At 55.3% G+C, this 23666-nt stretch overlaps 6 protein-coding genes across 6 annotated transcripts; 4 read left to right on the forward strand and 2 right to left on the reverse strand.

Annotated features, from left to right (window-relative positions):
- Nucleotides 1–985: 985 nt before the first annotated feature.
- On the forward strand, nucleotides 986–5169 carry J4E86_007873 (uncharacterized protein; the record flags this gene model as incomplete). Its single annotated transcript, XM_051448388.1, has 2 exons — nucleotides 986–4307; nucleotides 4364–5169. 2 exons carry the CDS (start codon nucleotides 986–988, stop codon nucleotides 5167–5169), a joined length of 4128 nt encoding a protein of 1375 aa, XP_051300655.1.
- A 3824-nt stretch (nucleotides 5170–8993) lies between these two features.
- J4E86_007874 (uncharacterized protein) lies at nucleotides 8994–12518 on the reverse strand (the record flags this gene model as incomplete). The annotated part of the gene is made up of 4 exons (XM_051448389.1): nucleotides 8994–10015; nucleotides 10071–11536; nucleotides 11587–12007; nucleotides 12062–12518. 4 exons carry the CDS (start codon nucleotides 12516–12518, stop codon nucleotides 8994–8996), a joined length of 3366 nt encoding a protein of 1121 aa, XP_051300656.1.
- A 1994-nt stretch (nucleotides 12519–14512) lies between these two features.
- J4E86_007875 (uncharacterized protein) lies at nucleotides 14513–16846 on the forward strand (the record flags this gene model as incomplete). Its single annotated transcript, XM_051448390.1, has 6 exons — nucleotides 14513–14867; nucleotides 14917–14954; nucleotides 15042–15155; nucleotides 15297–15944; nucleotides 15994–16755; nucleotides 16805–16846. 6 exons carry the CDS (start codon nucleotides 14513–14515, stop codon nucleotides 16844–16846), a joined length of 1959 nt encoding a protein of 652 aa, XP_051300657.1.
- Nucleotides 16847–17098: 252 nt separating this feature from the next.
- J4E86_007876 (uncharacterized protein) lies at nucleotides 17099–17477 on the reverse strand (the record flags this gene model as incomplete). Its single annotated transcript, XM_051448391.1, has 2 exons — nucleotides 17099–17342; nucleotides 17419–17477. The coding sequence occupies 2 exons, from the start codon at nucleotides 17475–17477 to the stop codon at nucleotides 17099–17101; spliced, it is 303 nt and encodes a 100-aa protein (XP_051300658.1).
- A 1740-nt stretch (nucleotides 17478–19217) lies between these two features.
- Nucleotides 19218–21147, forward strand: J4E86_007877 (uncharacterized protein; the record flags this gene model as incomplete). Its single annotated transcript, XM_051448392.1, has 6 exons — nucleotides 19218–19234; nucleotides 19287–19380; nucleotides 19433–19835; nucleotides 19883–20292; nucleotides 20343–20712; nucleotides 20765–21147. 6 exons carry the CDS (start codon nucleotides 19218–19220, stop codon nucleotides 21145–21147), a joined length of 1677 nt encoding a protein of 558 aa, XP_051300659.1.
- Nucleotides 21148–22298: 1151 nt separating this feature from the next.
- On the forward strand, nucleotides 22299–22556 carry J4E86_007878 (uncharacterized protein; the record flags this gene model as incomplete). The annotated part of the gene is made up of 2 exons (XM_051448393.1): nucleotides 22299–22448; nucleotides 22488–22556. The coding sequence occupies 2 exons, from the start codon at nucleotides 22299–22301 to the stop codon at nucleotides 22554–22556; spliced, it is 219 nt and encodes a 72-aa protein (XP_051300660.1).
- Between the last annotated feature and the right edge of the window lie 1110 nt (nucleotides 22557–23666).

Raw genomic sequence — 23666 nt, forward strand, 5'->3', positions numbered from 1 at the left:
ACGGCTAGCAAGCCACAGGTGTGCGCCAATGGAAAAGCCAAAGTAGCTTTCTGGCGCCTACGCGGGCAGGTGGTCGACGGGGATGCAGACGGGTTTGGGCATATCTAAAACGTGAGGGGACGCAGCCATCAAGGCGTGCGGAGGCGATGATGGAGACGACGGCCTACAGGGCTCGCTTCTGCTGCAGGAACCAGGCTTGACTTTGGCCCGGCTCCTACAAGGGCGGTTATGGCGCCGAATGAGAAGCCGGCAGGCGACAAGCCCAAATCTCTTCTGTTCCGGCTGCTCCTTCTGACGGAGACTTGTCTCAAGCTGCGCGGGACGCCAGATGCTGACGAGACTGCTGAGCGTGGCAGCTTTGGATTCACCAGACACTCAGAGCGTCGCCGAAACACTAATCCCCGCTGGCCGTCTGCTATACCGTCGACCAGATATCCCGGTCGTCCGCTAGCCCGTTTGAGCCTTGAACATGGCGGCGACGAATACAGACATGCACATGCTTCAGGAAAGGACGGCGGCACATCACATCCTTCAGCACCAGCCGCCGTCGCCCTTGCACTCTCTCTCCGCGCCGTCGCTCGCGGACAGTATTCGCAGCCTTCGCGACGACTCGACGCGCTCGCACAACGTGCCGGCCACGGCGGACGAGCAACACCCGCCCCGAGCACGTCGCAAACCCGTCCCAAGCCCGCTGTATTCGACTGGTAATAGCGGCCCCCCGTGCCAGCAGCCGGGCTACCGCGACTCACCACGCCTCGACGAACCGCGCAGTCCGCGCGAGAAGCTCGACGCATTGCTGGCGGAGGAGCAACAGCATACCTCGCCCATTCGCCCAACCCAGCCAGCGCACCCGCCTACACCACCCACCGTCCCCACCCCGAGCTTCGCGCAGTCGTCGCGGCCGTCTGCGTATGCCAGACTCCGCCAGCTGTCGTCTCCCACGCTGTCTTCGGCTGGCATTTCCCCGCCAGCCTCGCCCGTCACCATGCCTCCACCATCACGCCCGAACCGGCCAGACACGAGGCCGACGGTGCCAGTCCGCAACCCCTCGATAGACTCGGCCGCATCCTCGCTGTCGTCGACGGCCTCGCAGAACCGCCCGCCCGCCAGCCATGCGCCCCGGCCGTCGCAGGACACGAGCACCGCCAACCCCCCAGACATGGCCAGTCTGATGGCCGCTGCAGGCTCACCCGAGGCCGCCATGCTGGCCCTGTGGAAGGACAAGCAGAACACCTCCAGCCACAACGCGCAGCTCTGGCGGCTGGTGGAGAAGCAACGGTCCATGATCATCGGGCTCCAGAAAGACCTCGAGCGCGCACTGAAGGACAAGGACCGCTACCGCAGAAAGTTCAAGGAGTACGCTGAGCAGCTGCCACCCGGCCCCGGCTCGCTGCAAAAGTCCGACACGTTCGACTCGGTCGTGGAACGCGAGACCAGCCAGTCGCCAGCCCTCGGTGAGCAACCTGGTGACGCCGCTCGGCCCAGCGACACCAAAGCCACCGAGCACAAGACATCGCCCCTGACGCAAGAGCACCCCGCACCGCATCTCATCCCAGACTCACAGCTAGCGACGTCGCCGTCTCATTCCACGGCATCCAACATCTCGTCAGCCGTAAACTCACCTACAGACTACTCCGTGCAACCCCTTAGCCTTGGTAGCAGGGGCCTCGGCCTCGACTCTACCTTGCTGCAGCCCGGCGATGCTGCTCAACCCCCAGCGCAAGCCCCGAAGCCAGCCACTCCTCCCCAGAACACCTCAGACGTGACGCTCGTCCCGGGTAGCTCACAGCTCCAGCCTCCGCAGATATCGCTGATCCAAGCTACGCCTGTCGTCGGCGGCGATGGCTTTGAATCACCCCCAAGAAAGACTCCGCAGCCTCTGCGAAAGGCACCGCCAGCTCCACTCAACCTGTCGAAACCCACAACGACCAGCGCACATCTCCACCGGGCCGTGCATGGCGACGATGTCGACTCTGATTACGACGATATACTGGAGGTGGATGAGATACCTGTCGTGGAGCTGCGAGGAAGGAGAAAGACTCGAGAGGAAGATGACAGGGTCCGTGAGGCCATGTATTCGAAAGATGAGGAAGCTCGAAGCAAGTCGAAGAAGAAGAAAAGCGAAAGCAAGAGCAAACAAGCGACGCCTTCTGAAACACCAGCAGGCGATCAGCCTCAGGCGGTCCCGGTTCCCCTTTCGCCGCGTCAGTTCAATGCGCTGCAATCGGGCCTTCCACTCTCTCCCCGTCACCCGCCAGCCAACTCTCTGAATGCTCTTCTTAGTCCTGCAAACTCCGATAGTTCTATGATGGCTAACCGGAGCGTCGCATCCCCACTCATGAGTCCAGGTCTACCTTCCAGCCCCCGACCCACGGACAGGCCACTCGGATCGCCGTTACCCAGAAACCCTAAGCAGTCCATCGCATCACCACCCATGTCGCCGACTACCACGCACCAGTCGGCTGCTCGGGCAATGCAGCAACAAGTTCCATTCCCACCAAACACACCTCAGTCGTATCAGTCACCCCCAGTCAACCAAAATCAGCAGCCTAACCAGCTACGCAAAGAGGCGTCGACGGGCCTTTTGACTGTACCAGGTGCACAGCCCAGTCCAGAATCACCATCGAGCAGCCCTACCCTCAACGATGTTCCGGATGCAGAACACGTCTACCGCGGACTCGTGTCAGACCAGTACCCTGGACTCTTGCTGCCCCCGAATGCACTGCCCTCCATTCAAGTAAAGGTCTTCTCGTCTCGCCTTCGGCCATCACGTATGAGCATGCTCGCCCCCAAGCCGCAGGAGGAGGACCCTGTCTTTATTCTTGCCGTCTATGCCCGCTCTGATAACAAACAGCTGTGGCGTGTGGAAAAGACCATTGCTACGCTGCCTTCTCTAGACTCTCAGCTGAGGTCTATGTGCGACTTTCAGGGACGACTTCCAGACCGTGCTCTCTTCGGAGGACATGCGCCTGCCAAGATTGACGCTCGCCGGGTCGCCCTCAACCAATACTTTGATACTGTCCTGGAAACTCCCATGAACGAGAAGACGGCATTGATTGTCTGTGAATACCTGTCTACTGATGTAATAGGCGCCCAGGCTGGCGATAGACTGACCCCCGAGCCCACACCAGGTCCGATAGTGTCTGTTCAGAAAACGCAGCGCAAGGAAGGTTACCTCACCAAGCGTGGCAAGAATTTCGGAGGCTGGAAAGCGCGTTTCTTTGTTCTGGATGGCTCAGAGTTCAGGTACTTTGAGGGCGAGGGCGGTGCGCACTTGGGAACGATCAAGCTGCAAAATGCACAGATTGGGAAGCAGTCACAACAGCAGTCAAACCAATCGCCACAACGACGGGACGATTCTGAAGATAACCAATATCGACACGCCTTCCTCATCTTGGAGCCAAAGCGAAAAGATTCGACGAGCTTGGTGCGCCATGTGCTGTGTGCGGAGAACGATGAAGAGCGAGATGCTTGGGTCGAGGCTCTTCTGCAACATGTCGACATACCAGACGAGACTTCGCCAGTCGAGATTCGCGTCCCCTCTGCTACGCGTCTTCAAAAGCAGCAGGCCAGCCAAGATTCGGCACGCTCTCAGCGGAGAGAGAGCCCTGATATGGGAGAGCAGGATCGCTTGCAAGGCCTCAGCTATGACGACACGGTGCAAGCGCAAGCTCCCGTCCGCGGACCCAATCACCGTGATATGATGGCAGAAAAGCCGTCACGGGGGTCGCCTAAGGATTCGTCCTTCCTTCAAGATAATTCAGGTCACTATCCCGCCATCTCAGGACCAAGCAACGGAACCCCCATCAAGGACTCTGAGAGCTGGGGCAGCAAACCAGCGGCAGGACCCACGACCGTCAAAGACAAGAAACGTAGCATATTCGGCTTTAGAGGTCGTGGCGGCTCTTCTGACCTCGCACCAGTCCAGGTCAGCACTCCGCTGCAGCCGGCTGTAGAACATCGCCTGCCTCCAGGCCGCAGTGTATTTGGTATTCCACTTATGGAAGCTGTGGAGTTTACGCAGCCTGACGGTGTCAGCGTGGCGCTGCCAGCTGTCGTCTACAGGTGCTTGGAGTATCTGCGAGCAAAGAAGGCAATCAGCGAAGAGGGCATCTTCCGGCTCAGCGGGTCAAATATTGTTATCAAGGGCCTGCGCGATCGGTTCAACAACGAAGGTGACATCAGGTTGCTAGACGGGCAGTACTATGACGTTCACGCCGTCGCATCGCTTCTCAAGCTGTACCTGCGAGAACTGCCGGCCTCTGTTCTAACTCGGGAACTGCATCTTGACTTTCTCAAGGTTCTCGGTAAGTGGTCTATCCGGATGACGTTGATTAGTAGATCATGGGCTGACACATTCTAGATATGGACGAGCGTAGCAAAAAGATCCAGAGCTTTAACGTTCTGGTACACAAGCTACCTAGGCCTAACCTTGAGCTCTTGCGACACATGGCGTCTTTCCTGATTGAGATTGTCGACAATTCCGGGGTGAACAAGATGACCGTGAGGAATGTTGGCATCGTATTTGCTCCGACTCTGAACATTCCGGCCCCGTTGATATCCTTTTTCCTGACTGACTACACGGATATCTTCGGTACTGCTCTCGATGAAGCAAGCTCCCCGATCCACGAGATCCGGAACAACACTTCTCACCTGGGGGACGACGCGATTCGGTCTCCTCGGAGGCAGATGTTCTCAGACCTCCCAACGCCTGCATACAACGAGACGACATTCCAGCAGCGTATGGACCGACCGCCTCAAGGCTATCAAGGGAATAGCGCTCCCAACTATCCGCCCCCACAGCCCCCACAGCAGTATCAACAGCAGCAGCAGCAGTACGGCCAACAGCAGCAAGGCCAATACAACGGCTATGATTCGGGATTCATTCCCATGCGACCCAGCTACGATGCGCCAGCCTACGACCAGCCATATCACTCTGGAGAGGGATACGGCAGCTTGAACGGCGCTGTTCAGTCTAGCGGAGCTCGCGAACAGCGGCAACGAAAACGAGAGAGCGGCATGCTTTTGATGAACATGGGCATGGGCGGCCAACGCAAGGGCTCGGGTGGATCCAACCCTCCACGCGGAGATGGACGGATGGATGGACGAATGTATTCACAAAACACCAACAACCCTCTAATGGTACGAGAAGAGACGGCGTTCGAGTGAGCAAGCCTTGGCTCGATTCGCGACAGAGACGACACATGACGATGCACCAAGAATTCAGTCTAATTTTTGATTCTTAATTCAGGACCACGGGCCGGATCTTTGGTTACTTGGAAGCGCCGGAGAGGCGGGATTTGGGGTTCCTTTTGCGTGTTGTACGGATATTCAGCGATACCAGGCGTTTGGCGAGATGGAGCAGGCGACTCGCTCGGAGTTGTGTATGCTTTTCGCGTTGCATACCCCCGCCCCTTGCTTGCAGCAGGCCACTTTCTTTGTTTCGGCGACAGGTTGGCTTCGGCAGTCGCGCGGCGCGTGTTGGAGCTTTCTTTTTGTGCAACTTTTGCTGAGATATCCTGGTTACTTTGATGTATGCGTGGTGCACTGCATTTGCGCAATTGGTTAGGAAATGAATTGAACTCTGCTAGCAACTACTGTGATGGTTGACCATGTTCGTGATGGGATCGCGTTGGCCTAGCGTCCCGAGGTCTGAGCTTGGGCGTGGATGCGCTTTCCGCGCTGAGACGCAGCTTCCCTCTCGGCGATTGACGACTGCGACGCGCCTGCCTGCTTGTTCGAGACGCGCGCTCAGGCGACAGCGGGCCAGCACAGGACTAGTGGAACCAGACACAGAGCACTTGGCCATGGACGACGGAGCGGCTGCCACGGCGCCTCTGCCTGCGCGCCCCGACGAGCCCGACACGAGAAACAGCCTGCGACACATTCTGGCCGCCGACCCCCCGATGGACGACTCCAAGCCCTCGCCCTCGCAAGCCAACACGCCTGTCCCCGATGGGAGCGACGCTGGCGGCGATGCGCCCGACGCCGCCCGCCCCGTCAACGACACGGACCCCGCGAGGCCGTACTACACGGCGACGACGACGACGACGCGCCGCAATGCCAACGGCAGCGTGTCGTCCGTCTACAGCGGCAACAAGATCAAGCACCTGAAGAAGGACGACGGCATCCCGCTGTGGCGCAAGGACATCCAGTTCGACTTCCTCAAGCTCGTCTTCGAGGACGACCGGCCCGTCTTCACCAAGCAGTCGGACAGCACCAGCGGCCACACCTTCGCCGACATCTACCTCGACGCCATGGCCAAGAGCAGCAAGTGCAGCAAGATCCTCAAGGACAAGCTGCTGACGGAGCGCCCGGCTGCCATCAACATGGCCATGGTGTGTCTGCTCGTCAACGTCGGCCGCATGAACACGACGCTCAACTGTAGGCCACCTGCTGTCCCTCCTCGAGCCCCCCTAACCTGCCACAGTCTTCCCCGAGATGCGCGCCCAGCTGCGCACCTACCACTCCATCCCCTCCCTCCAGGCCCACCAAGACCCGAATGCCTACAAGCAGCTGCAGGACGCGCCCCGCTTGAAGTCCATCCTCAAGGGTGCCACCGAGGACCAGGAGCAGCCCAGCACCATCGAGGAGATCATGGCAGCCTCCGTCCCGCGTACCAACCCCGTCAACCTCATCTTCGTCCTGTCGCAATACGCCCCCAAGATCTCAGAGCTGCACTTCTTCCCGCCGCGCGACTTCTTCGACCTCGTCATGCGCTCCAACCTGAGCAGCAAGAGCAGAGCCACGGCCTTCCTCTGGCTCATGTGGTGGTATCTCGAGAGCGACTTCACCAAGGAGGCTGCCGAGAGCAACCCTTTTGGTCCCGGCCAGATGGGTCCGGCCGACGATCCGACTACGGCTGAGTTCCCTATCAAGTGCCCGCCTTTTGACATACTCTCGCCAGAGCAGGAGGCGCTGGAGAACGTCGACTCCATCGAAGAGAAGACATTCGGTGAGATTAAGCGCAAGGAGAGGACAGCTATATTGGCAAGCGACATGGCGCCCGTCGTGACAGGCCCCAAGCGTACCAACAAGAAGGGTGAGTGCTGCTATTCACCTGTGACTCCGCTCACGTCCGGCTGTAGCTGACCCACCTCTAGGCTTCAACCAAAACCCAGTCTTCTCCATCGCCGCCGATGATGGTGCTTGGACACCTGGACGCGACAGGCAATCGCCTTCCCATGGTATGCTGCTCTCTAGCCTTTGCGGCGACACCGATCTAACAACACCAGGCTCCGCACGAGGACGAGGCAAGCTTGCAAAATCCATCATCGAACGAGACTACCCCTCAGACACTGACCGTACTCGGTCTGCGTCTCCGCCGAACAGCGTCTATAACACAGCCAAGAAGGTGGCTACACCCAACATGCGCATCAATACCCTCCTCAACGAAGACGGACCGGCTTCGTCTCCTGCGCCCAAGGGCCCCGGCCGCGGGAACTGGTCGCGCAATCGCACATCAGGCATAGGCGCCGGAGGAACACCAGCCGCACGTTCTTTCAAGACCAAACTCGACGCTCCACACTCGCAAGATGGCCAGTCCCCCTCCACATCCGCACCCACCTTCAACGGACCACACGGCTTCTACCTCCCGCTCAACGGTTCTGACCCCTCGCACAAACGAACACGTCCCCTTACACAACACCAACTAGCTGTCGAGCAATACAGGAGGCGACGCGTCGACGTCATTCTTGACCGAGGTATTCGCATCGAGTACGCCGCCGCAGCCAAGCGCCGCCGCAAAGCCAACCCCTTTATGCGCAGCTGGATCCGCTGCAAAGGCATGGCCGACGGCTACGACACAGACGAAGAATCGCACGCACAATTTGCCCAACTTCCCGAATACGAACTCGGCACCAAAACACCCCCGCCCATGCCCTCCGGCCTCGTACCTCTCGACTTTGGCGGCGAAGTCAACGACCATGGCGAGGAGTCGTACTATCGCGCTAAGATGCTAAGCAGAGCCCTGCGTCGCTTGGATCGCTGGGAAGGCGGCAGAAGTGCGCTCAGAGCCCGACCCAAGGGCGAGAGGGGTAGCGGATTGCCAGACGTCCATGACAGACCTGTTTTGGGTAGTGAAGATGAAGATGACGAGGATGATGGTGATGACATGATGGATGTGGATGAGATGGAGAGGAGGGAGGCGTTGGAGGATGCTAGTGAGGAAGACAGCGATGATGATGTTGACATGGAGGGCGAGAGGAGATGGGATCCTACTTCACTTCCGCCATTGCCCAGGATGGCTTAACGCGGTGTTGGGCTCAGTTGAGTAGCTGTGAAGTTGTGACTTTGGCATTCTGTCTTGTCTTTTGTAAGGGTCGGGTTTCTTGTGTTTCGATAGGTTGGGTAGCATGGCGTTCATTGCGTGAGACGTGTAGTCGTCTTTATATGGAGATCGGAAAGATTCATTTGCCAGATCATCTGATAATATCGTTCTCATAAAAGACTGCGTGCATAGTAATACCTTGTAATATGGGGGTGGCTTTGTGTTTGTCGGTGTACGCTGATGACTAGACCACCGTGCTGGTGCAATCAATATTGATGACTGTTAAAGACACGTAACCTAACAGAAACATTGGACTTTTGCAACCGTATATTACAGTGCAAGGCTGGGCTAAGGTTGGCTAGTTATCGACACCAGATATGTGAACCTTTTAAGTCACATTCCCAACATCACAACACGACTGACATCAACTTGAAGCTTGAATTCGACAACAACTTGCAGCAAGCTGATTTTATAACACTACAACTAAGCCAACAGAAAGTTCAATGGTATCGTCACAAACAATAACACCCTAACGAAGTCATGCCCAACTCTTGACTACCAGCGGACATCTCCTAGCAAATTATTCCCGCGCACTCCGGCAACAGAGAATCCCTGGCTGCAGCCTCAGATCAGAGCTTTCGCTCGACGACGACGACGAAGACAATGACCAGGAAGACACCGACGGGCGTCCTGGTGCCGAATTGGGTTCTGGTCCCACACCTCCCTAAGGCGCAATTGTATACGCATTGCCATGTTCATTATCCCCACCTGCATTGGCATGGCCATTAGAAGCGAAGTTTGTATGCCCGTTGGCAAGCCCATTCGTGTGTCCGTTCGTCAGCCCCCCGTTCGCATGGCCATTGGTAAGATGGCCATTGAGACCCGTCGCAACAACAACATCCTCGCTATCGTAGTGCAGCCGTAGACTCGTGGGGATGGGACTCTCCTTCGAGCTCGAATCAAGATAATGTCGCATCGTTATGCCGGCAAGTTTGTGCTCCGTGACGGTAAAACGACCCTGTTTGCCCGGTGCGCGCCGCACGTTTGGTAGTTTGAAAACTTCGCGCAGCGTCGCGGCGAGAGACGGGCCTACGAGGCGGGCGCCGAAGCAGAAGTGCAGGCCATGGCCGAGCAGTGTGTACTCCTTGAATGGGCGATGCGGGTCTAGGATCTCCGGGTTGGGAAACGCAACGGGGTCCATGGCGGCTTTGGAAGTTGCAATGAGGATTGTGTGGCCCTTTTTGACGGAAACAGGGCCGCGGACGCCGTCGTTGACGGTAATGTCGCGCGTCGCAACGCGAGGTAGACCGGGAACAACACCAACGTGGCGCATGCCTTCGTAAACGAAGCCTTGGAGTTCGCGGTCCGAGGTCGTAGGGTCCATGTGCGATAGCTCGACGATCCTTGTCTTGTACTTTTCGTACCCAGGAGATAGAAACAAGTCGATCAGCAGACTGGCTTGCTGTGTCAGGTTTCCGGCGACGGGCGCTCCCATACCGATGCAGTCACCGACCATGTCTCCGATGGGCAGCTTGGTGTCCGCTAATGCATGGTAGATGCGGTCGGCGTGTGGGCCTACCTCGAAAGCGGAGCCCTTGGCCATCCAGTCGACGAAACCTTCTAGACGTCCAGTTTGCGTCTTAAGATGGGTTTCGAAGATGGAGCGGAGGGGGGCTGCGGCTTGCATAGCGCCTGCACGCAGCTTCCATTCGTTATGCGGCATTATGTTGAAGGACTGGTACATGACTGGGCGGAGGTTAGCACCTGTTGCAGGTTCAAGAGCGCTAGACTGGTTACTTACATAGTACGAGATACGCTAGGAAAGCTTCGTGGACGGAGAGCAAGCCTCTAGGTTGCTCTTGTGTCTTCAGCGGGAGTGCGAAACGCTCAGCGAGCCAAAGGATTGGCGTGATGTTGGTAACATCACGGACAATGTCGATGCTCATCCTGCCCTTGGCGCCTTTGAGGGAGTTCTTCTTGATGAGATTGCGTACGTTGGTCGTGAAAAACTCGTTGATGTTCTTCTCGAAGCCCTCCTCAAAGAAGACCTTGTGCAGAATGTTGGAGCGTTCATCATGCTTCTTCTGCTCGTCCCAGCCGATCATGAAGTCATGTCCAGCAGTACAGTTGCGAATAGCTGCCTGGTACATGACAACGAAACTCTCACGATCCTCGAAGATTTTCTTGCAACCCTCCTGAGTTTGGACGCTGATGATGTCGTAATCGCTGGGAGGGCGTCTGAGGTCGTACTTTTCAAGCACGCCATTTCCTTGAAGAATCTCCTTCGCTGCTTTGGGGGTGTAGAAGGGCAGCAGCGCGTAGCTGGAAGTTCCCTTGAATCCACCCGGAAGACCCTGGAAGAGCAGCTTAGGAAACACACCACCGTATGCACCGGGTGTTGTCTCCGCCAGCAAAGCCGCTCCCCACTGCGTAAGGGTGTTACTGTTGAAGTCGTAGCTCAGGAAACGATCACCGCGAACCAATGCGACGGCGTCGTCCAGGATACCTCGACCAGTCGTTTGACCAGGGCAGACACCGCTTCCCGGCATGGCAGGTTTGGTGCACTCGGCCATCAATCCAGGATAGAGTTCCATGTTCTCCATGTGGCCGTACAACAGCTCGGCTGCTCGTGCTGTCTCTTTATCGGAACACCAATCTTCAAACGTATCGTACGGCTTCAGATTAAGATACCGGCGGAACTCGTTGAGCGTGCAGACATTGAACATCTCACGGGCCTGCAATTGGCCCATGAGGTCAACAACCTTTAGACTGGCGGGGGTACCGTGGGCACCAAAAGCATGGGCAGGCTCCTCGATGCAGTCTTTGATAAGCTCGGAAAGTTGGGCATCGTTGAACCTGCCGTCAGCGCCTCGCTCAAGGCCTCCAAAAGTCCACTCCCAGGGCTTCTTGCTCATCAAGTCATGACCATATACCTTCATGACTTGGTGGAACATCTCGATTGTCACATCGTCGATGTGGCGGATGTCAGGAAAGACGGAACGGATGATATCTTCCATCCATGTCTCATCCGCGGCACTGAGAGCAGCGTGCCAGTGGTAAAGGACAGCAAACTCCACGGATACATGGCTGCCGGTGCCGCGCTCGACACGTGTGCCGCCTTGCTTGATCTCTTTACCAAGATCAAGAGACCATTCCGAGTTGGCTCGTGGTGTGTTCAGGATGGCAGCGACATAGTCTTTCAGTACGACTGAGGCAAAGAAACCGACGTTAATGTTGCGCGTGATCTGGAATATGTCCTCGTCTTGCCTGAAATCTTGTTAGGCTCATATCGCGTACAAGGACTGCAGCAAACTTACCATTTCCTGCCTGCCTCGTCCAGAGTATCCCAGGGCTTGTATTTGCCGTCCTCGTTCACTGACAGCAGCGACTCCGCGACGTGGTTGTGGTTTCTCGAGAACATCAACAGTACTGCGACTACACCAGGGGGCATCATCATGATGCGCTCCGAGGCGATTGAGTCTGGGTAGATCAGGCCATCTTTGTAAGTTCGCACGCGATGTTGCTCCTTCTCTGTATTGCCGTACAGGGTGCTGAGGTCAACATAGCTCGAAGTCTCATTGATCCAAGGATCTGTCCTAGAGGTTTGGAAACATTCGTGTATGACTATGGTTGCGAAGGAGAAGAAGAGGCGATTCAGACCAGACGGGTGCTCGCGGAAAGGACCACTGCGCTTGAGAAGCGCCTCGTATACGTCTTCAACGTCAGGTAAATTTGGCCCTTGAGAAGTTGTCAGTCCTGATTCGCATGGGATGATAGCAACAGGGTACTTACCTTTCGGTTTGGTGGGAGGTACATTTCGCGCATATGGCGAACCTGCCTTGCCCATTTCAGGGTTGTGGGGATTGTTTCCTGAGCCGTCGTGCTTCCGGTATCGTGCCGATGGGCCGGCATGCGTAGGTGTTGGGTGTGGTAAATCATTCCAGAGCATGCTGATGAAACCATCCGACACCTTTGCACTGAGACCGCTGTTCAGAGGAAGACCCTGTAGCATCTGAACTCCCTTCTCGAGGAGAAGTTCTTTGTCGTCCAGAGGCTCACCGGATGCGAGTGTCGTAATGGCATCGAGGGCGAACTTGGCATCCTTAACACCGAGACCTCTAATGTCGCTGACGATGCCAGTCTTCTGGTGGTTCTTCATGCCACTCGACGCTTCCGCTGTTCGGCCATCGCTGGCTTGCGTCGGCTTCCTCCTGATCTTTCCGATCAATGTTTGTATCTGGCTAGGCATGATGAATAAGTGTGTGTATGACCATGTGGAAAAGATGGGAACGGGGAGAATATGAATCCCAGGGCCGGACGGAGTTCACAAAGTAAGTTCAACGTAGCTTGCTGTTGATCTGGGAGGCGCAATGCTCCCCACGCAGGAGCTTGGCCATGGCAAGCAGCAGCGAGCCAGTTGCGTGGCGACGATCGCTAGCAGCTACGGTGTGTTGATCAGCATATGCACTCGGCGAACAGTGTCCTGCGGCTTCCTCAAGGGCGGACGAACCCATGCCTGCATCGGGATGATGTGAGTAGCGTCCGGATCTTGATATCGTCAGACCTCTGATGGCTACAAATGTCCGACCGCTCATTGGTCGTGACTTCCTTTGTGGAGGGTAGTGCCAGACGGATTCTGCGCTACCTTCGCTAAGAACTGACAGAGGGGTATCGAGCACTGCATGACAAGTCCAAGGAATGATCTGTGAGCGGTCCTCAAGACCCACAGCGTAGTAGCACCATTGGCTCCATGAGGAAACGACTAACTAGACCCACCTGTGACGATCCATGGATGGCCTTTGCGACATTGCGAAAAGTCCAAAAGCAACGTGTAGCCAGGAGGTGGGTACGCCTGCCACGTTTCAGGCTTCAGCGCTTTTGGTTGCCTGGGAGTCGTTGTGGTCTCACTTCGGCTGTCTCCCTATGGGAACGTGTCGAAGATGTTGCAACCCTGGCGGTCGATAACATGATAGACAGGAACGGCGACCTGAACTCGCGACCATTCCAAACAGAGACGTGGACAAAAGCCATAGACGAATTATCAAGCGATCGGCATCCCGATTCAGCTTTTTTCGGCTGAGTAGTGGAAGGAGACTCTAGCGCTTGCGGCACCGGAATTGACCGACCTTACTTCCCGACGAATGGTCGCGCAGTCATGTGCTAGCAAGTGGACAGACGAGAGTGAGTTTCAGCTGATGTGGTGGCGGTCAACAACAGGAGTGCCAGCTTGCAAATCTCCGCGTAGGGTGCGGTATCAGGCAGGCACTAGCGACGGCGGTCAGTGGTCTACGGCCTGTCCCGAAGCCGTAAGGTTTACTGTCCGGTTCGTCCAAGACGCCGGCGGTGGTTGTGGTGACTGGGAGGTGCGATCGATAGTCGAGACGACGGCAATCGAGACGGCTGGTGCACGGGCCGCCCCCCCACAAATGATCGCTGGAAGGGTAGCGTCAACCATCGACGCGACGTGCTTTTCCTGCTCACATGTCGGCGAGCAGACCTACACCAACCTCTCCTCTCTGATCGGCGCGTTCTTGTTGAATGCACTGCTTCCGAGTCCAATTGGATTAGACACCACTGCGATCACGAGCAACGCGCTCAGCATTAGCTCTCGGAGCTTGCCTGCCTGGACTGCGTAGCATCGCGTCCATCGGTTACCACCATATTGCCAGCCGGGATAGTGGCGAAACGGTGGCATTGGCTTACTTGCAGTCGAGGGCCACATGCGTTTCTTTTCTGCAATCAATTGCAGCACGACACGGGACAGGATGCGGTGTATCTGTCGTGCCTTCTGCCAGGCAACGCTCAGATGCTTGAGTGGCTGCCGCATCATCGATGTAGCAACTCAGGGTGGGGGCGTCGTATAGCGCATGGTAGTCAGTTTATCTCAGCTTTCAAAGGTCAATAGTCGCTGTAGGGCGAGCGGCACTTCAGAACGATCAGCGGCTGCTATTAGCGGCGGGACTACTCCCAGCCCACCACCTGCGACATCGACGCGTCGATAGGCGAGCTTTGTTACAAGCCGCATTAGCAATGGCGATCAGTATCTTAATGTGGCTTGATACGCTCGGAAGCTTTGGAGACAGACCAGACGGGGAGCACGCGTCAGTTGTGTTAGGCTTTTGTAGCCGATCCCCGCGTTGATAGAGATTACTTGGCTATTTGACACTTCGCGACTGCTTCGTTCTGACGACCAAGCTGGATTCCTGTCAAGGTGCTCTTCCTCGTCAAGCCCCAAGTCTCAACATGGCGCGCAAGAACTCAGAGCAGCCACGCCTACCGAGCGTTTCGCCTCAGGTATCCGCACAACCACCTAACAACAACCCTATGGATTACGGAGCCGTGTCACGACGTCCGAACCATGTGACCAAGAAGTTTGTCCTGTGCTTCGATGGTACAGGCAACAAATTCTCAGGCACAGACTCCGACAGCAACATCCTCAAGATCTATCGCATGCTCGATCGCAATGGGGATGATCAGTTCCATTACTACCAGCCCGGAATCGGTACATATGTTACGAAAGCCAATGGATCCATGACCCGAACAGGTCGATGGGAAAAGTTCCAGTCATGGTACGCGAAGGCAAAAGATAGCGCAATAGGTACGTTCGGCACGGCTCGTTGTGATGCATGGAATCTGATCTGGCGTAGGAACTTCATTCGATCAGCATGTCATGGCGGGATACAAGGTAAGCCATCCCAGGAGGTAGCTCTATCCTCAGCTTAGTGGCTAGAGGACGGAACCCGGTCGCAGCTGGCTGACATGGACTGGACAGTTCCTAATGCGATACTATACACCTGGCGATGATATCTTCTTCTTCGGCTTCTCGCGTGGTGCATATACCGCTCGCTTCCTCGCAGAGATGCTTGATCATGTTGGTCTCCTCTCTGTAAGCAACTGCCCAATATCTGTCAGGCGATTTCTAATTGTCGACAGGCTGGAAACGAAGAGATGTGTCAATTCGCATGGAAGTGAGTATAGCATGTAGCATGCATAAACTCTCCACTAACGCTATCTCAGAACATTCCAGAAATGGCAATGTAGATTACCGGACGAAAAAGGCGGCAAAGATCGCAAGCCAGGCGAGAAATCTGAGAAGCTAAAGCTTCTGGAATTCATGTGCGCGTTTCGCGAGACGTTCAGCCGTCCCGTCAAACCCATTCGGTTTCTGGGCCTCTTCGATACAGTCAATTCCGTGCCTGCTTTCGAGAACGCCTGGATGCAACGTAGCAGATTCCCCTACACCGCAAGAAGCAGCGCCCACGTAATACGACATGCAGTATCCATCGATGAACGACGCGCAAAGTTCAGACAAGATCTCATCTCTCAAGAGAAGCCCGACCGGTCAATGTTGTACAAGCATCGCCACAGACACCAGCAGCACATGAAGGATCTGATCCATGGTGATCATGAAGACCATGACCTAGACGAGAAAGACCACGACGAACAGCAGAGTAGAGGTCGGCGAGATACATTGGCACCACCACCTGAGCGTTACAGAGATCCACATGAGACTTCAGGCGTACGCAGCCGGAGCGCGGACTGCTCCCAGCTTGATGGCGTTCACGGCTCTGCTACTCCTTCGATGCGATCCTATGACGCTGCGGGAACTTTCAACTCTCAAGACGAAGATGGCGAGCAGGATATTCAGGAAGTCTGGTTTCCTGGATGCCATGCAGTAAGTGTGCTCGTCACGGAGGTTCAATTACAATACTAACGTCGTGTAGGACATCGGAGGAGGCTGGCCTCTTGGTGATGACGACGCAGCACTGAGCCACGTAGCCCTGGTGTGGATGGTGCGCGAAGCTCAAAAAGCTGGGCTCGACTTTGACGAAGACAAGCTCGCAGCTCTGAGTTGCTGCCACGAGGAGCCCACAACCAACGTGTCGCGAGCGCAGAACAACATCCCGATGATTGCAATCGATCCTGCGTCGCCCTCACCCGTCATCGCCAATTCGGGCGCGCAATCCGTCGACACAGCTGGCTACACTGACGACGACAACATCCTTTCGCACCATCGCGAACACCCTAACACGCATTTCCACAAACATTTCCACAGCGCTGCGACCAAAGGCCGTATCCACGACGTCCTGCAATTCAACAATGGTGCCAATCGCATGGGCGTCGTTTCGTGGAACATAATGGAGTACCTGCCTTTCCGACGCATGGACTTACAGGAGGATGGGACATGGAAAGCGATCCGATGGCCTTTGCCCAAGGGTGAGACGCGCGACATACCCGCGAATGCCGTCATCCACAGCAGCGTGATTAAGCGTATGCGCGCGGATCCAACCTACCGACCAGGCAATCTGATTGTAGGTGGCGGTGGAAGAGGTGTCAGGCACGCTCCCAAGGACATGGGTATGGGCCAATGGGTCGTTGCGTGCGATGAGGGCCATCATGTAGGCGAGTGCTTCATGCGCAGAAGCCCACCTGAGAGAACAAAGACGGAGGAAATGGAGCAGCCAGCGTGCGTGGGTGGCATGCAAGTAAGTATCACCGATCCGACTACTCGAACTGAGAACTAACGAATCAAAGGGAAACTACTTCGCTGGCCGCAAGAGGTCGACTGCTCTGTAGACCAAGACACTCGTCCTGTACGCCTCTTCTACCTAGATGTCTTTCAAGCATTGTTTCTATTTTACTCCACTTTTGATACGGCCGTCTTGAAATCCATGTCCCTGCACAAGATGACGAAGTGGGATGTGTTCGTGTTATTGTTGTGACAGTATTGGAAGTCTGTGGTTTGGCCTCGATATATGCATATCGCTACTTGTTCCGCCTGTGTCGAGTTCACACCTCTTCCAGCATCATTCCCATTCATGCAAATGCTCAAGCCTTCTGGGCGTCGTGACCCCAGTTTTTCAAGCTCTTGTAGCTCTTGCTATCCGTGTCCTTCTTCGCCTTGTCCTCTTGCGCAAGATGCCTCTTGCAGTATGCTACCACCTTGCGCATGTGGTCAATGTCTTCTTGTTCATACTTGTCCGCGTCCTTCTGCGGATTGTTCTGCAGTATAGCAACGATTTTACGACCCGAATCATGGCCGACTGTCTCGCCGGAGCCGTTGTCTTTGGACCTGTAGGCGTCTTAGAGGATATGCATGTCATAAGATTCGCAACGTCAGCACTGCATTCGTTGCAGGCAGGGCTTACCAGCCGGCTCCAGCGGATTCTTCGCTGCCAAGCCAGTCTTGTAGTTCGTCTGCCGACATGTTGACCAGCTCGTTGAACTCCCTTGCGATCCCGTAAGCACTTTGCTTGCGTTGACGTTCATGGGCCACTTACTCAATCACGGTTTCGTTGTCTTTGACCATTTTGTGATCTACTTGTGAGTCCGGAGGTTGTCTATAGGAAATTTGAGTTTGGTGTACTCCGCAATGTCTTCTCGAGTGTTCTTGTTAGAGGTTCTGGGTTGATACAGCATTCTCAGTTGGCTCCTGAGTATCGCGACATGATGACATCACCATCGCGTTCCAACGGTGCCTAGAAGGACCAAGGAACGCCGCACGTGACTTGGCAGACCGCGTTGAAGGGCATTGTCTTTGTTCACTCAGACATCGATACATCGAAAGATGCGGGAATGACGACGTTTCAGATCGTACCTGGCATCGGCGCGTTGCCGGCGCAGTGTCTCTTCCCTTCTGCGGTGATAGGATTACTATGTACATCCCACCGGATGCGCTAAACCGCACAGAGCAAGAAGCCGTGAGAGTCAGTTGTCGTGTAAATTACCTAGACACAAGTCATGTTGTAGGGAGAGTTGCGCAAGAAGGTTGCTGTTGTTCCTTCTCCAGCTTTCGTCCCCAGTGCTTACTACCGAGGAGAAGTTTTCTCCAGTCTCCGCAACCTCCACACCCCTTCTTCTCCCCAACACGCAGGCTGCCCCTCAAAGCCTTCACACCTACTCCACGACGTGGGAACTGCCGAGATTACGGCCTCACTTTCTCGTCCGATGCGGGTCGGACATGCCAAGGCAATGGAAGGTTCTTAGTGCCTTCCTTGAGCCTCATGTGGGCCGCTCTCGCACCAATCCGTCGCCGCAACCTGGCTTACGTTGCATCCAAACTGGGTCCCTCGCTTTACTTGACCGGAGAGAGACTGCAAGCGATCGGAGATTGCAGTCCAAAACAAGCACAGCGACAAAGCTTGTGCCGGTTCGCGCGGCAATTGTTCAAAGAGTCGGAGGGATGGTCGGAGCACAGGTGTTGAGGCTGCACAGGCCCGGATGGGGTCGTACGTATCTCCATCATCCCCACTGCCGAGAGCGTCTGTCGCATCTTGAAGTGAAGTATCTTCACCGACATGGCCCCGGCCGAAGAATACGCGTCGTCGAGTCGATATCCACAAGTCACGCGACCGTCACCAAGTTTCTGGCGCCCGGCTGTGCGGCACAACGGTCCCTGGAGCGCGTCGCTGAGTGCTTTGCGCCTGAATGCGGGGTGCGCATCAGAGGCGTTCACTTTGCACGTTAGGGATCTAGCAGGACGCCTTGTACAACGCCTACCGTCAGATGAGCATGTGAGAGCACGATCCGATCCATGTGTGCTCGAGGCCGTCTATCTCTTGGTGGGCTTCCCGGAACGTCGGGCGGATTTGGCTTGGCTATCGAATCGCGACCTGCTTCCCCACATACACGCCCCTTGTCCCCCAGCGGCTGCGTCGCATTGACAAGCCCACTACTGCAGTTTCAGACCCCCGGATCACTTTTGTTTGGCTGTGGAGGAGGTGAAGCCAAGCTGGTAAGGCCGCTCGCGCGCAATTTCGCGTGACGGCGTGGCGCGTATGACGTAGGAGCCCCGGAGTCGAACGCTCGGCGCGATGCTGGGCATTACCGCATTACGGGACACGGGACTGGAATTGGCATCGATACTTAAGATTCGTCGTGTGCCGAATAAGTAAATCCATCTTGTCTCGCACATCGGTCTTGTCGTGATCGAATCGTTACTACAACCATGGGTCTGGGCAAAGTGTACGTTTGACGCCGTTCGATTATGCATGAATGCTATATTGACTCTGAAAAGTTCTGTCCGCGTTCGCGGTGCCGAGTGCGGTATCGAAGCCATCATTCTTGGAGTTATCACATCGATAGGTGGTTTCCTGTTCGGTTACGACACGGTATGTATCTGCCAATCTCTGCATGTGAATGCGTGTGGCTCACGTAATGCAGGGTCAAATCAGTGGAATCCTCATCTTCAAGGACTTCATCCAGCGTTTTGGACAGGACCAGGGCAATGGCGAGAAAGCATTCGATCCCACGATTTCGTCCCTGCTTGTATCCCTCATGTCCATTGGTACTCTCATCGGCGCGCTCGCTGGTGCTTACACTGCCGACTGGTTTGGTCGTCGCCGCAATCTCTCCATCGGTGTGCTCATATTCGTCATTGGCAACATCATCCAGGTCACAGCGATGAACACCTGGGTCCACATGACTATTGGTCGTATCGTTGCTGGTCTTGGTGTCGGTATTCTCTCTATTGGTGTACCGATGTACCAGTCTGAGGTCTGCCCACGAGAGATTCGTGGTGCCGTCGTCGCATCTTACCAGCTTATGATCACTGTTGGCATCCTGAGTAGGTCTGGCCCATATGTGTGCTTACATAGTACTTACTATATGCAGTTTCCAACATTATCAACTTTGGTGTCCGTGACAATCCGGGCCAAGACAGCGATGCCGCCTGGAGAATCGTCATTGGCCTCGGAATCGGCTTCTCGCTCCCTCTTGGTTTCGGTGTACTCTTCACGCCAGAATCGCCCAGATGGTTGGCCGGTAAAGGCCGTTGGGAAGAAGCGCGCATGTCAATGGCTCGTCTCCGAGGCTTGGCACACGACCCCAACCACGAGTTGGTCAACTCGGACTTCAAGGAGATGGAGGATTCCATCAACGAGCAAAAGAGCGCCGGGCAAGGTACTTGGGTGGAATGCTTCACTGGCCAGCCATCCGGTATCCCGCGTCTTGCATACCGTACCCTCGTCGGATGTGCTATCCAATTCTTCCAGCAGTGGACTGGTGTCAACTACTTCTTCTACGTAAGTTCCCTCGAATAACGACCTCACATGCACGCCGCTAATCGTCACAGTATGGCGCGACTATCTTCCAATCCGCAGGCATTGATGATCCTCTCCAAGTTCAACTTATTCTTGGTGCTGTCAACGTGGCCATGACGATCCCCGGGTTGTACCTCATTGAGCGAGTCGGTCGCCGTGTGCCGCTCGTCATTGGCGGTCTCTGGCAAGCTACTTGGCTGCTCATCTTTGCCATCATCGGTGTTGCGCTCCCACCGCAAGACAACCCCACTGCCGGTATCGTTATGATCGTTGCTGCTTGCATGTTCATCGCAAGTTTCGCCGCCACCTGGGGTCCTTTCATTTGGGTAATCATCGGCGAAACTTTCCCGCTCAGGACTCGCGCGAAGCAAGCCTCTTTGGCTACAGCGTTCAACTGGCTCGGTAAGCAACATGCTTTCTTATGCCGACTTCGCTTACTAACGACCATTCTTAGGCAACTTCCTGATCGGTTTCCTCACACCTTACGCTGACGACGGCATCGGATACGCCTTCGGTTTCGTTTTCTTCGCCTGCAACTTCGTCGCCGCCGGTGTCGTTTACTTCTTCGTCTTCGAGACCAAATCGTTGTCTCTTGAGAACGTCGATATCATGTACTCAGACCCGAGCCTATCTGCCAGGACCAGTAAGAAGTGGGTCCCGGCTGGATACATCAGCCGTAACGAACGCGACGACTCATACTGGGAGCGACGCCACAGCGCTGTCGGCGCTACTGGTGCTGTTGGATCTGAGAAGTATGGCGACAAAGATGTCGATACTTCGCCCGAGAGGGGCATGTCAGTGCATCAGGAACACATTGACGAGGAGCGCCGAGGTTAGGGTTTCTCTCGATGCATACTCAGTTCATATCCTGGTATTTGGGACGAAGATGCATTCGCACAGCTTAGTGAACCGCTTCCTTTCAGCATGACGCCGCACTCTACCAAGCGGTATACATAATACACAGACTATCCCATTCAATACAATATCATCTACTGTTTCCAGTGTCCAAGTCTGCTTTGTCTCCTGTTCCGTGTACCTGATGACAAAATGCCGACACAGCCACATCCCTGCTAAATTTAGCGTGCTGCGTGGCGCATTCCACAAACAACGCGTCAGCTCCACGTCTTCTCTCCAGCCACTCTCCGCTTTCACTCACCAGAAAAACAAGAACAGCATCTTCATTCCTCTGTACTTTGGCTGCTCAGTACCCAGGCTTCCGCTCTGCCCACGCTCAAACACTTCATACCACAGAGACGTACAACTACACCGCCATGCCGCCAGCAGCGTCGCCTCGCAACACCAGCACGCTCGCCAAATTAGCGCGCCGGACCCTGGTCACAGCGGGGCCGGCTGTCGCCTCGCAGGCTTCGCATCACTTTGAGCGCCGCGGATTGAGTGTAAATCACACCCAAGGGGTTACGCTGGGTGTTATTGCTGCGTATGTTGTCGTTATTGCGTTGTTGTGGAACTTGCCGTATGTACGGTGGGTGTTGTGGCCGTTCAAGGTATGTAGGTAGCGTGGGACAATGGGAGATGTTGATAGCTGACGAAACCCACAGATGCTCGTCATAGCCTTTCATGAATTCTCTCATGCAATAACATCCTGCTGTACCGGCGGGCGAGTGGAGTCCATCTCCCTTGATCCCCATGAAGGCGGTGTAACGCATATGCGCGGCGGCAAGCAATTCATAACTCTGCCTGCTGGCTACTTGGGCTCCTCATTGATAGGTGCTCTGCTGACCTTCTGTGGCTTCAACATCGTGGCATCCAAAGTAGCGAGTATAGTGCTAGGCGTTTGCTTCTTGCTGACACTATGGTGGGCGAGAAAAGACTGGTTGACTATCGTCACAATTCTTCTCAGCGTAGGGCTACTGGTAGCCTTCTGGTTCATCGAACATGGCGAGGCGTTGAGGTTCATGGTCGTAGGTGTCTTTCCCTGTCCCCTCGAAACGTCCTTGCTAACGCCGCTCCAGCTTTTCATCGGCGTCATGTCTTCTCTCTACAGCGTCTGGGATATCTGTGACGACCTCATCCTCCGCAAGGTCAACTCGTCTGATGCCAGCGTGTTCGCTAAGCGGTATGGCGGTTCGTCGCAATGCTGGGGTGTCATTTGGTCGCTTGTGTCGTTGGTGTTTATGGTATGCGGGATCCTTGCGGGATTGGCAGCCTTTAAACAGAGCTTCGAACAGCAAGAGAAGGATAGTCAAGACTTTATTCCTACGGTACGGATGATGATGAGGGTGTGATCTGTCGTCCAATAAAAGGCCTTTTCTGGATTGGCGTCTGTAGATTTGGCATGTGTAGTTGGTGATGCTTGATATATCCGTATAGCATAGAGCCTTGCAAAACTCAGATCGTTTATGACAGGGGGATGACATTGACACTCGTAGTTCAAGGGCAACGAGAGTGTTTTGCGGCAGTAATGGTTAGCCGAAAAAGTACCTTGGAGCGAATGGAGTTGGCAATCGTATCTGCGTTGGCATGGAAGAAGAAAGTTAAAGGTACAAGTTCCGGTCGCGCCATGCATGCAGCTCACGACCACCCGTCATGGTAAGAGTAAGGAAGTCGTTACCATCGAAAAGAAAAGGGGTCTCACACTTTTGGTCCGCGGCGTCACCAAATCCAATCTCCAACGTGCTCATTCCTACATGCGTCTCTACCACCGTCTCACTCGCCTCCAAAGAATCCACCAAACTCCTGTTCCAGAGCCCGCTTCATCCGCTCAAGTACAACCCTGTCCTCGCCATACTGTTCCTCGACTTGAACCAAAAGCATGTCGTGTACGGCGTGTCCCATTCCATGACTATTCTCGAGGCCTCGTCTTGTTGCGTTTCTTCTCCAAGGCTTAAGTTCGTACGGTGAGAGTCTGAGCAGTATGTTTGCTCTTCTTGGACGGGGGCTCGGACGTTGGCTCCTCAGTGGGCCGCTTGCTTGTTTTTGGATCTGTGATTGGTACCATTAGGCCGCGAGACCTAAGCAACGCAAGTCGTCGTTCGAGTTAGGCCATGTTGAGCCAGTTGAAACTTGGACTCGTTCGGTGGTGATACTTTTGGTTCGTAGAGTAAAGTGGGGTCGGTGAGATGGAGACAAAGGCGCAGAGACGGCTTATGTATCCATGGACAGGAGCGGACTCTCTCATCCCCGGGTAACGGAGAGTTGTAGTGGGTTACATATTGATTAGGCTTTGCAAGATGAAGAGGAGATTGTGTTGGTGATTTGCAGGAGATGGACAAAGTTAAGGTGACGTCGGGAAGTCTAGATACCCACGCAAGTCTTGATCGAAGTGAAGGTGAGAAGAGGGTAAGTTCAGAACGGTTACACTATTCTGATACCAAGATGTCGCCGAACGGAGCTGC

Source organism: Alternaria arbusti (assembly GCF_024043155.1).
Source record: "Alternaria arbusti strain BMP 1465 chromosome Unknown scaffold_11, whole genome shotgun sequence".
NCBI classification, from domain to species: Eukaryota; Fungi; Ascomycota; class Dothideomycetes; order Pleosporales; family Pleosporaceae; genus Alternaria; species Alternaria arbusti.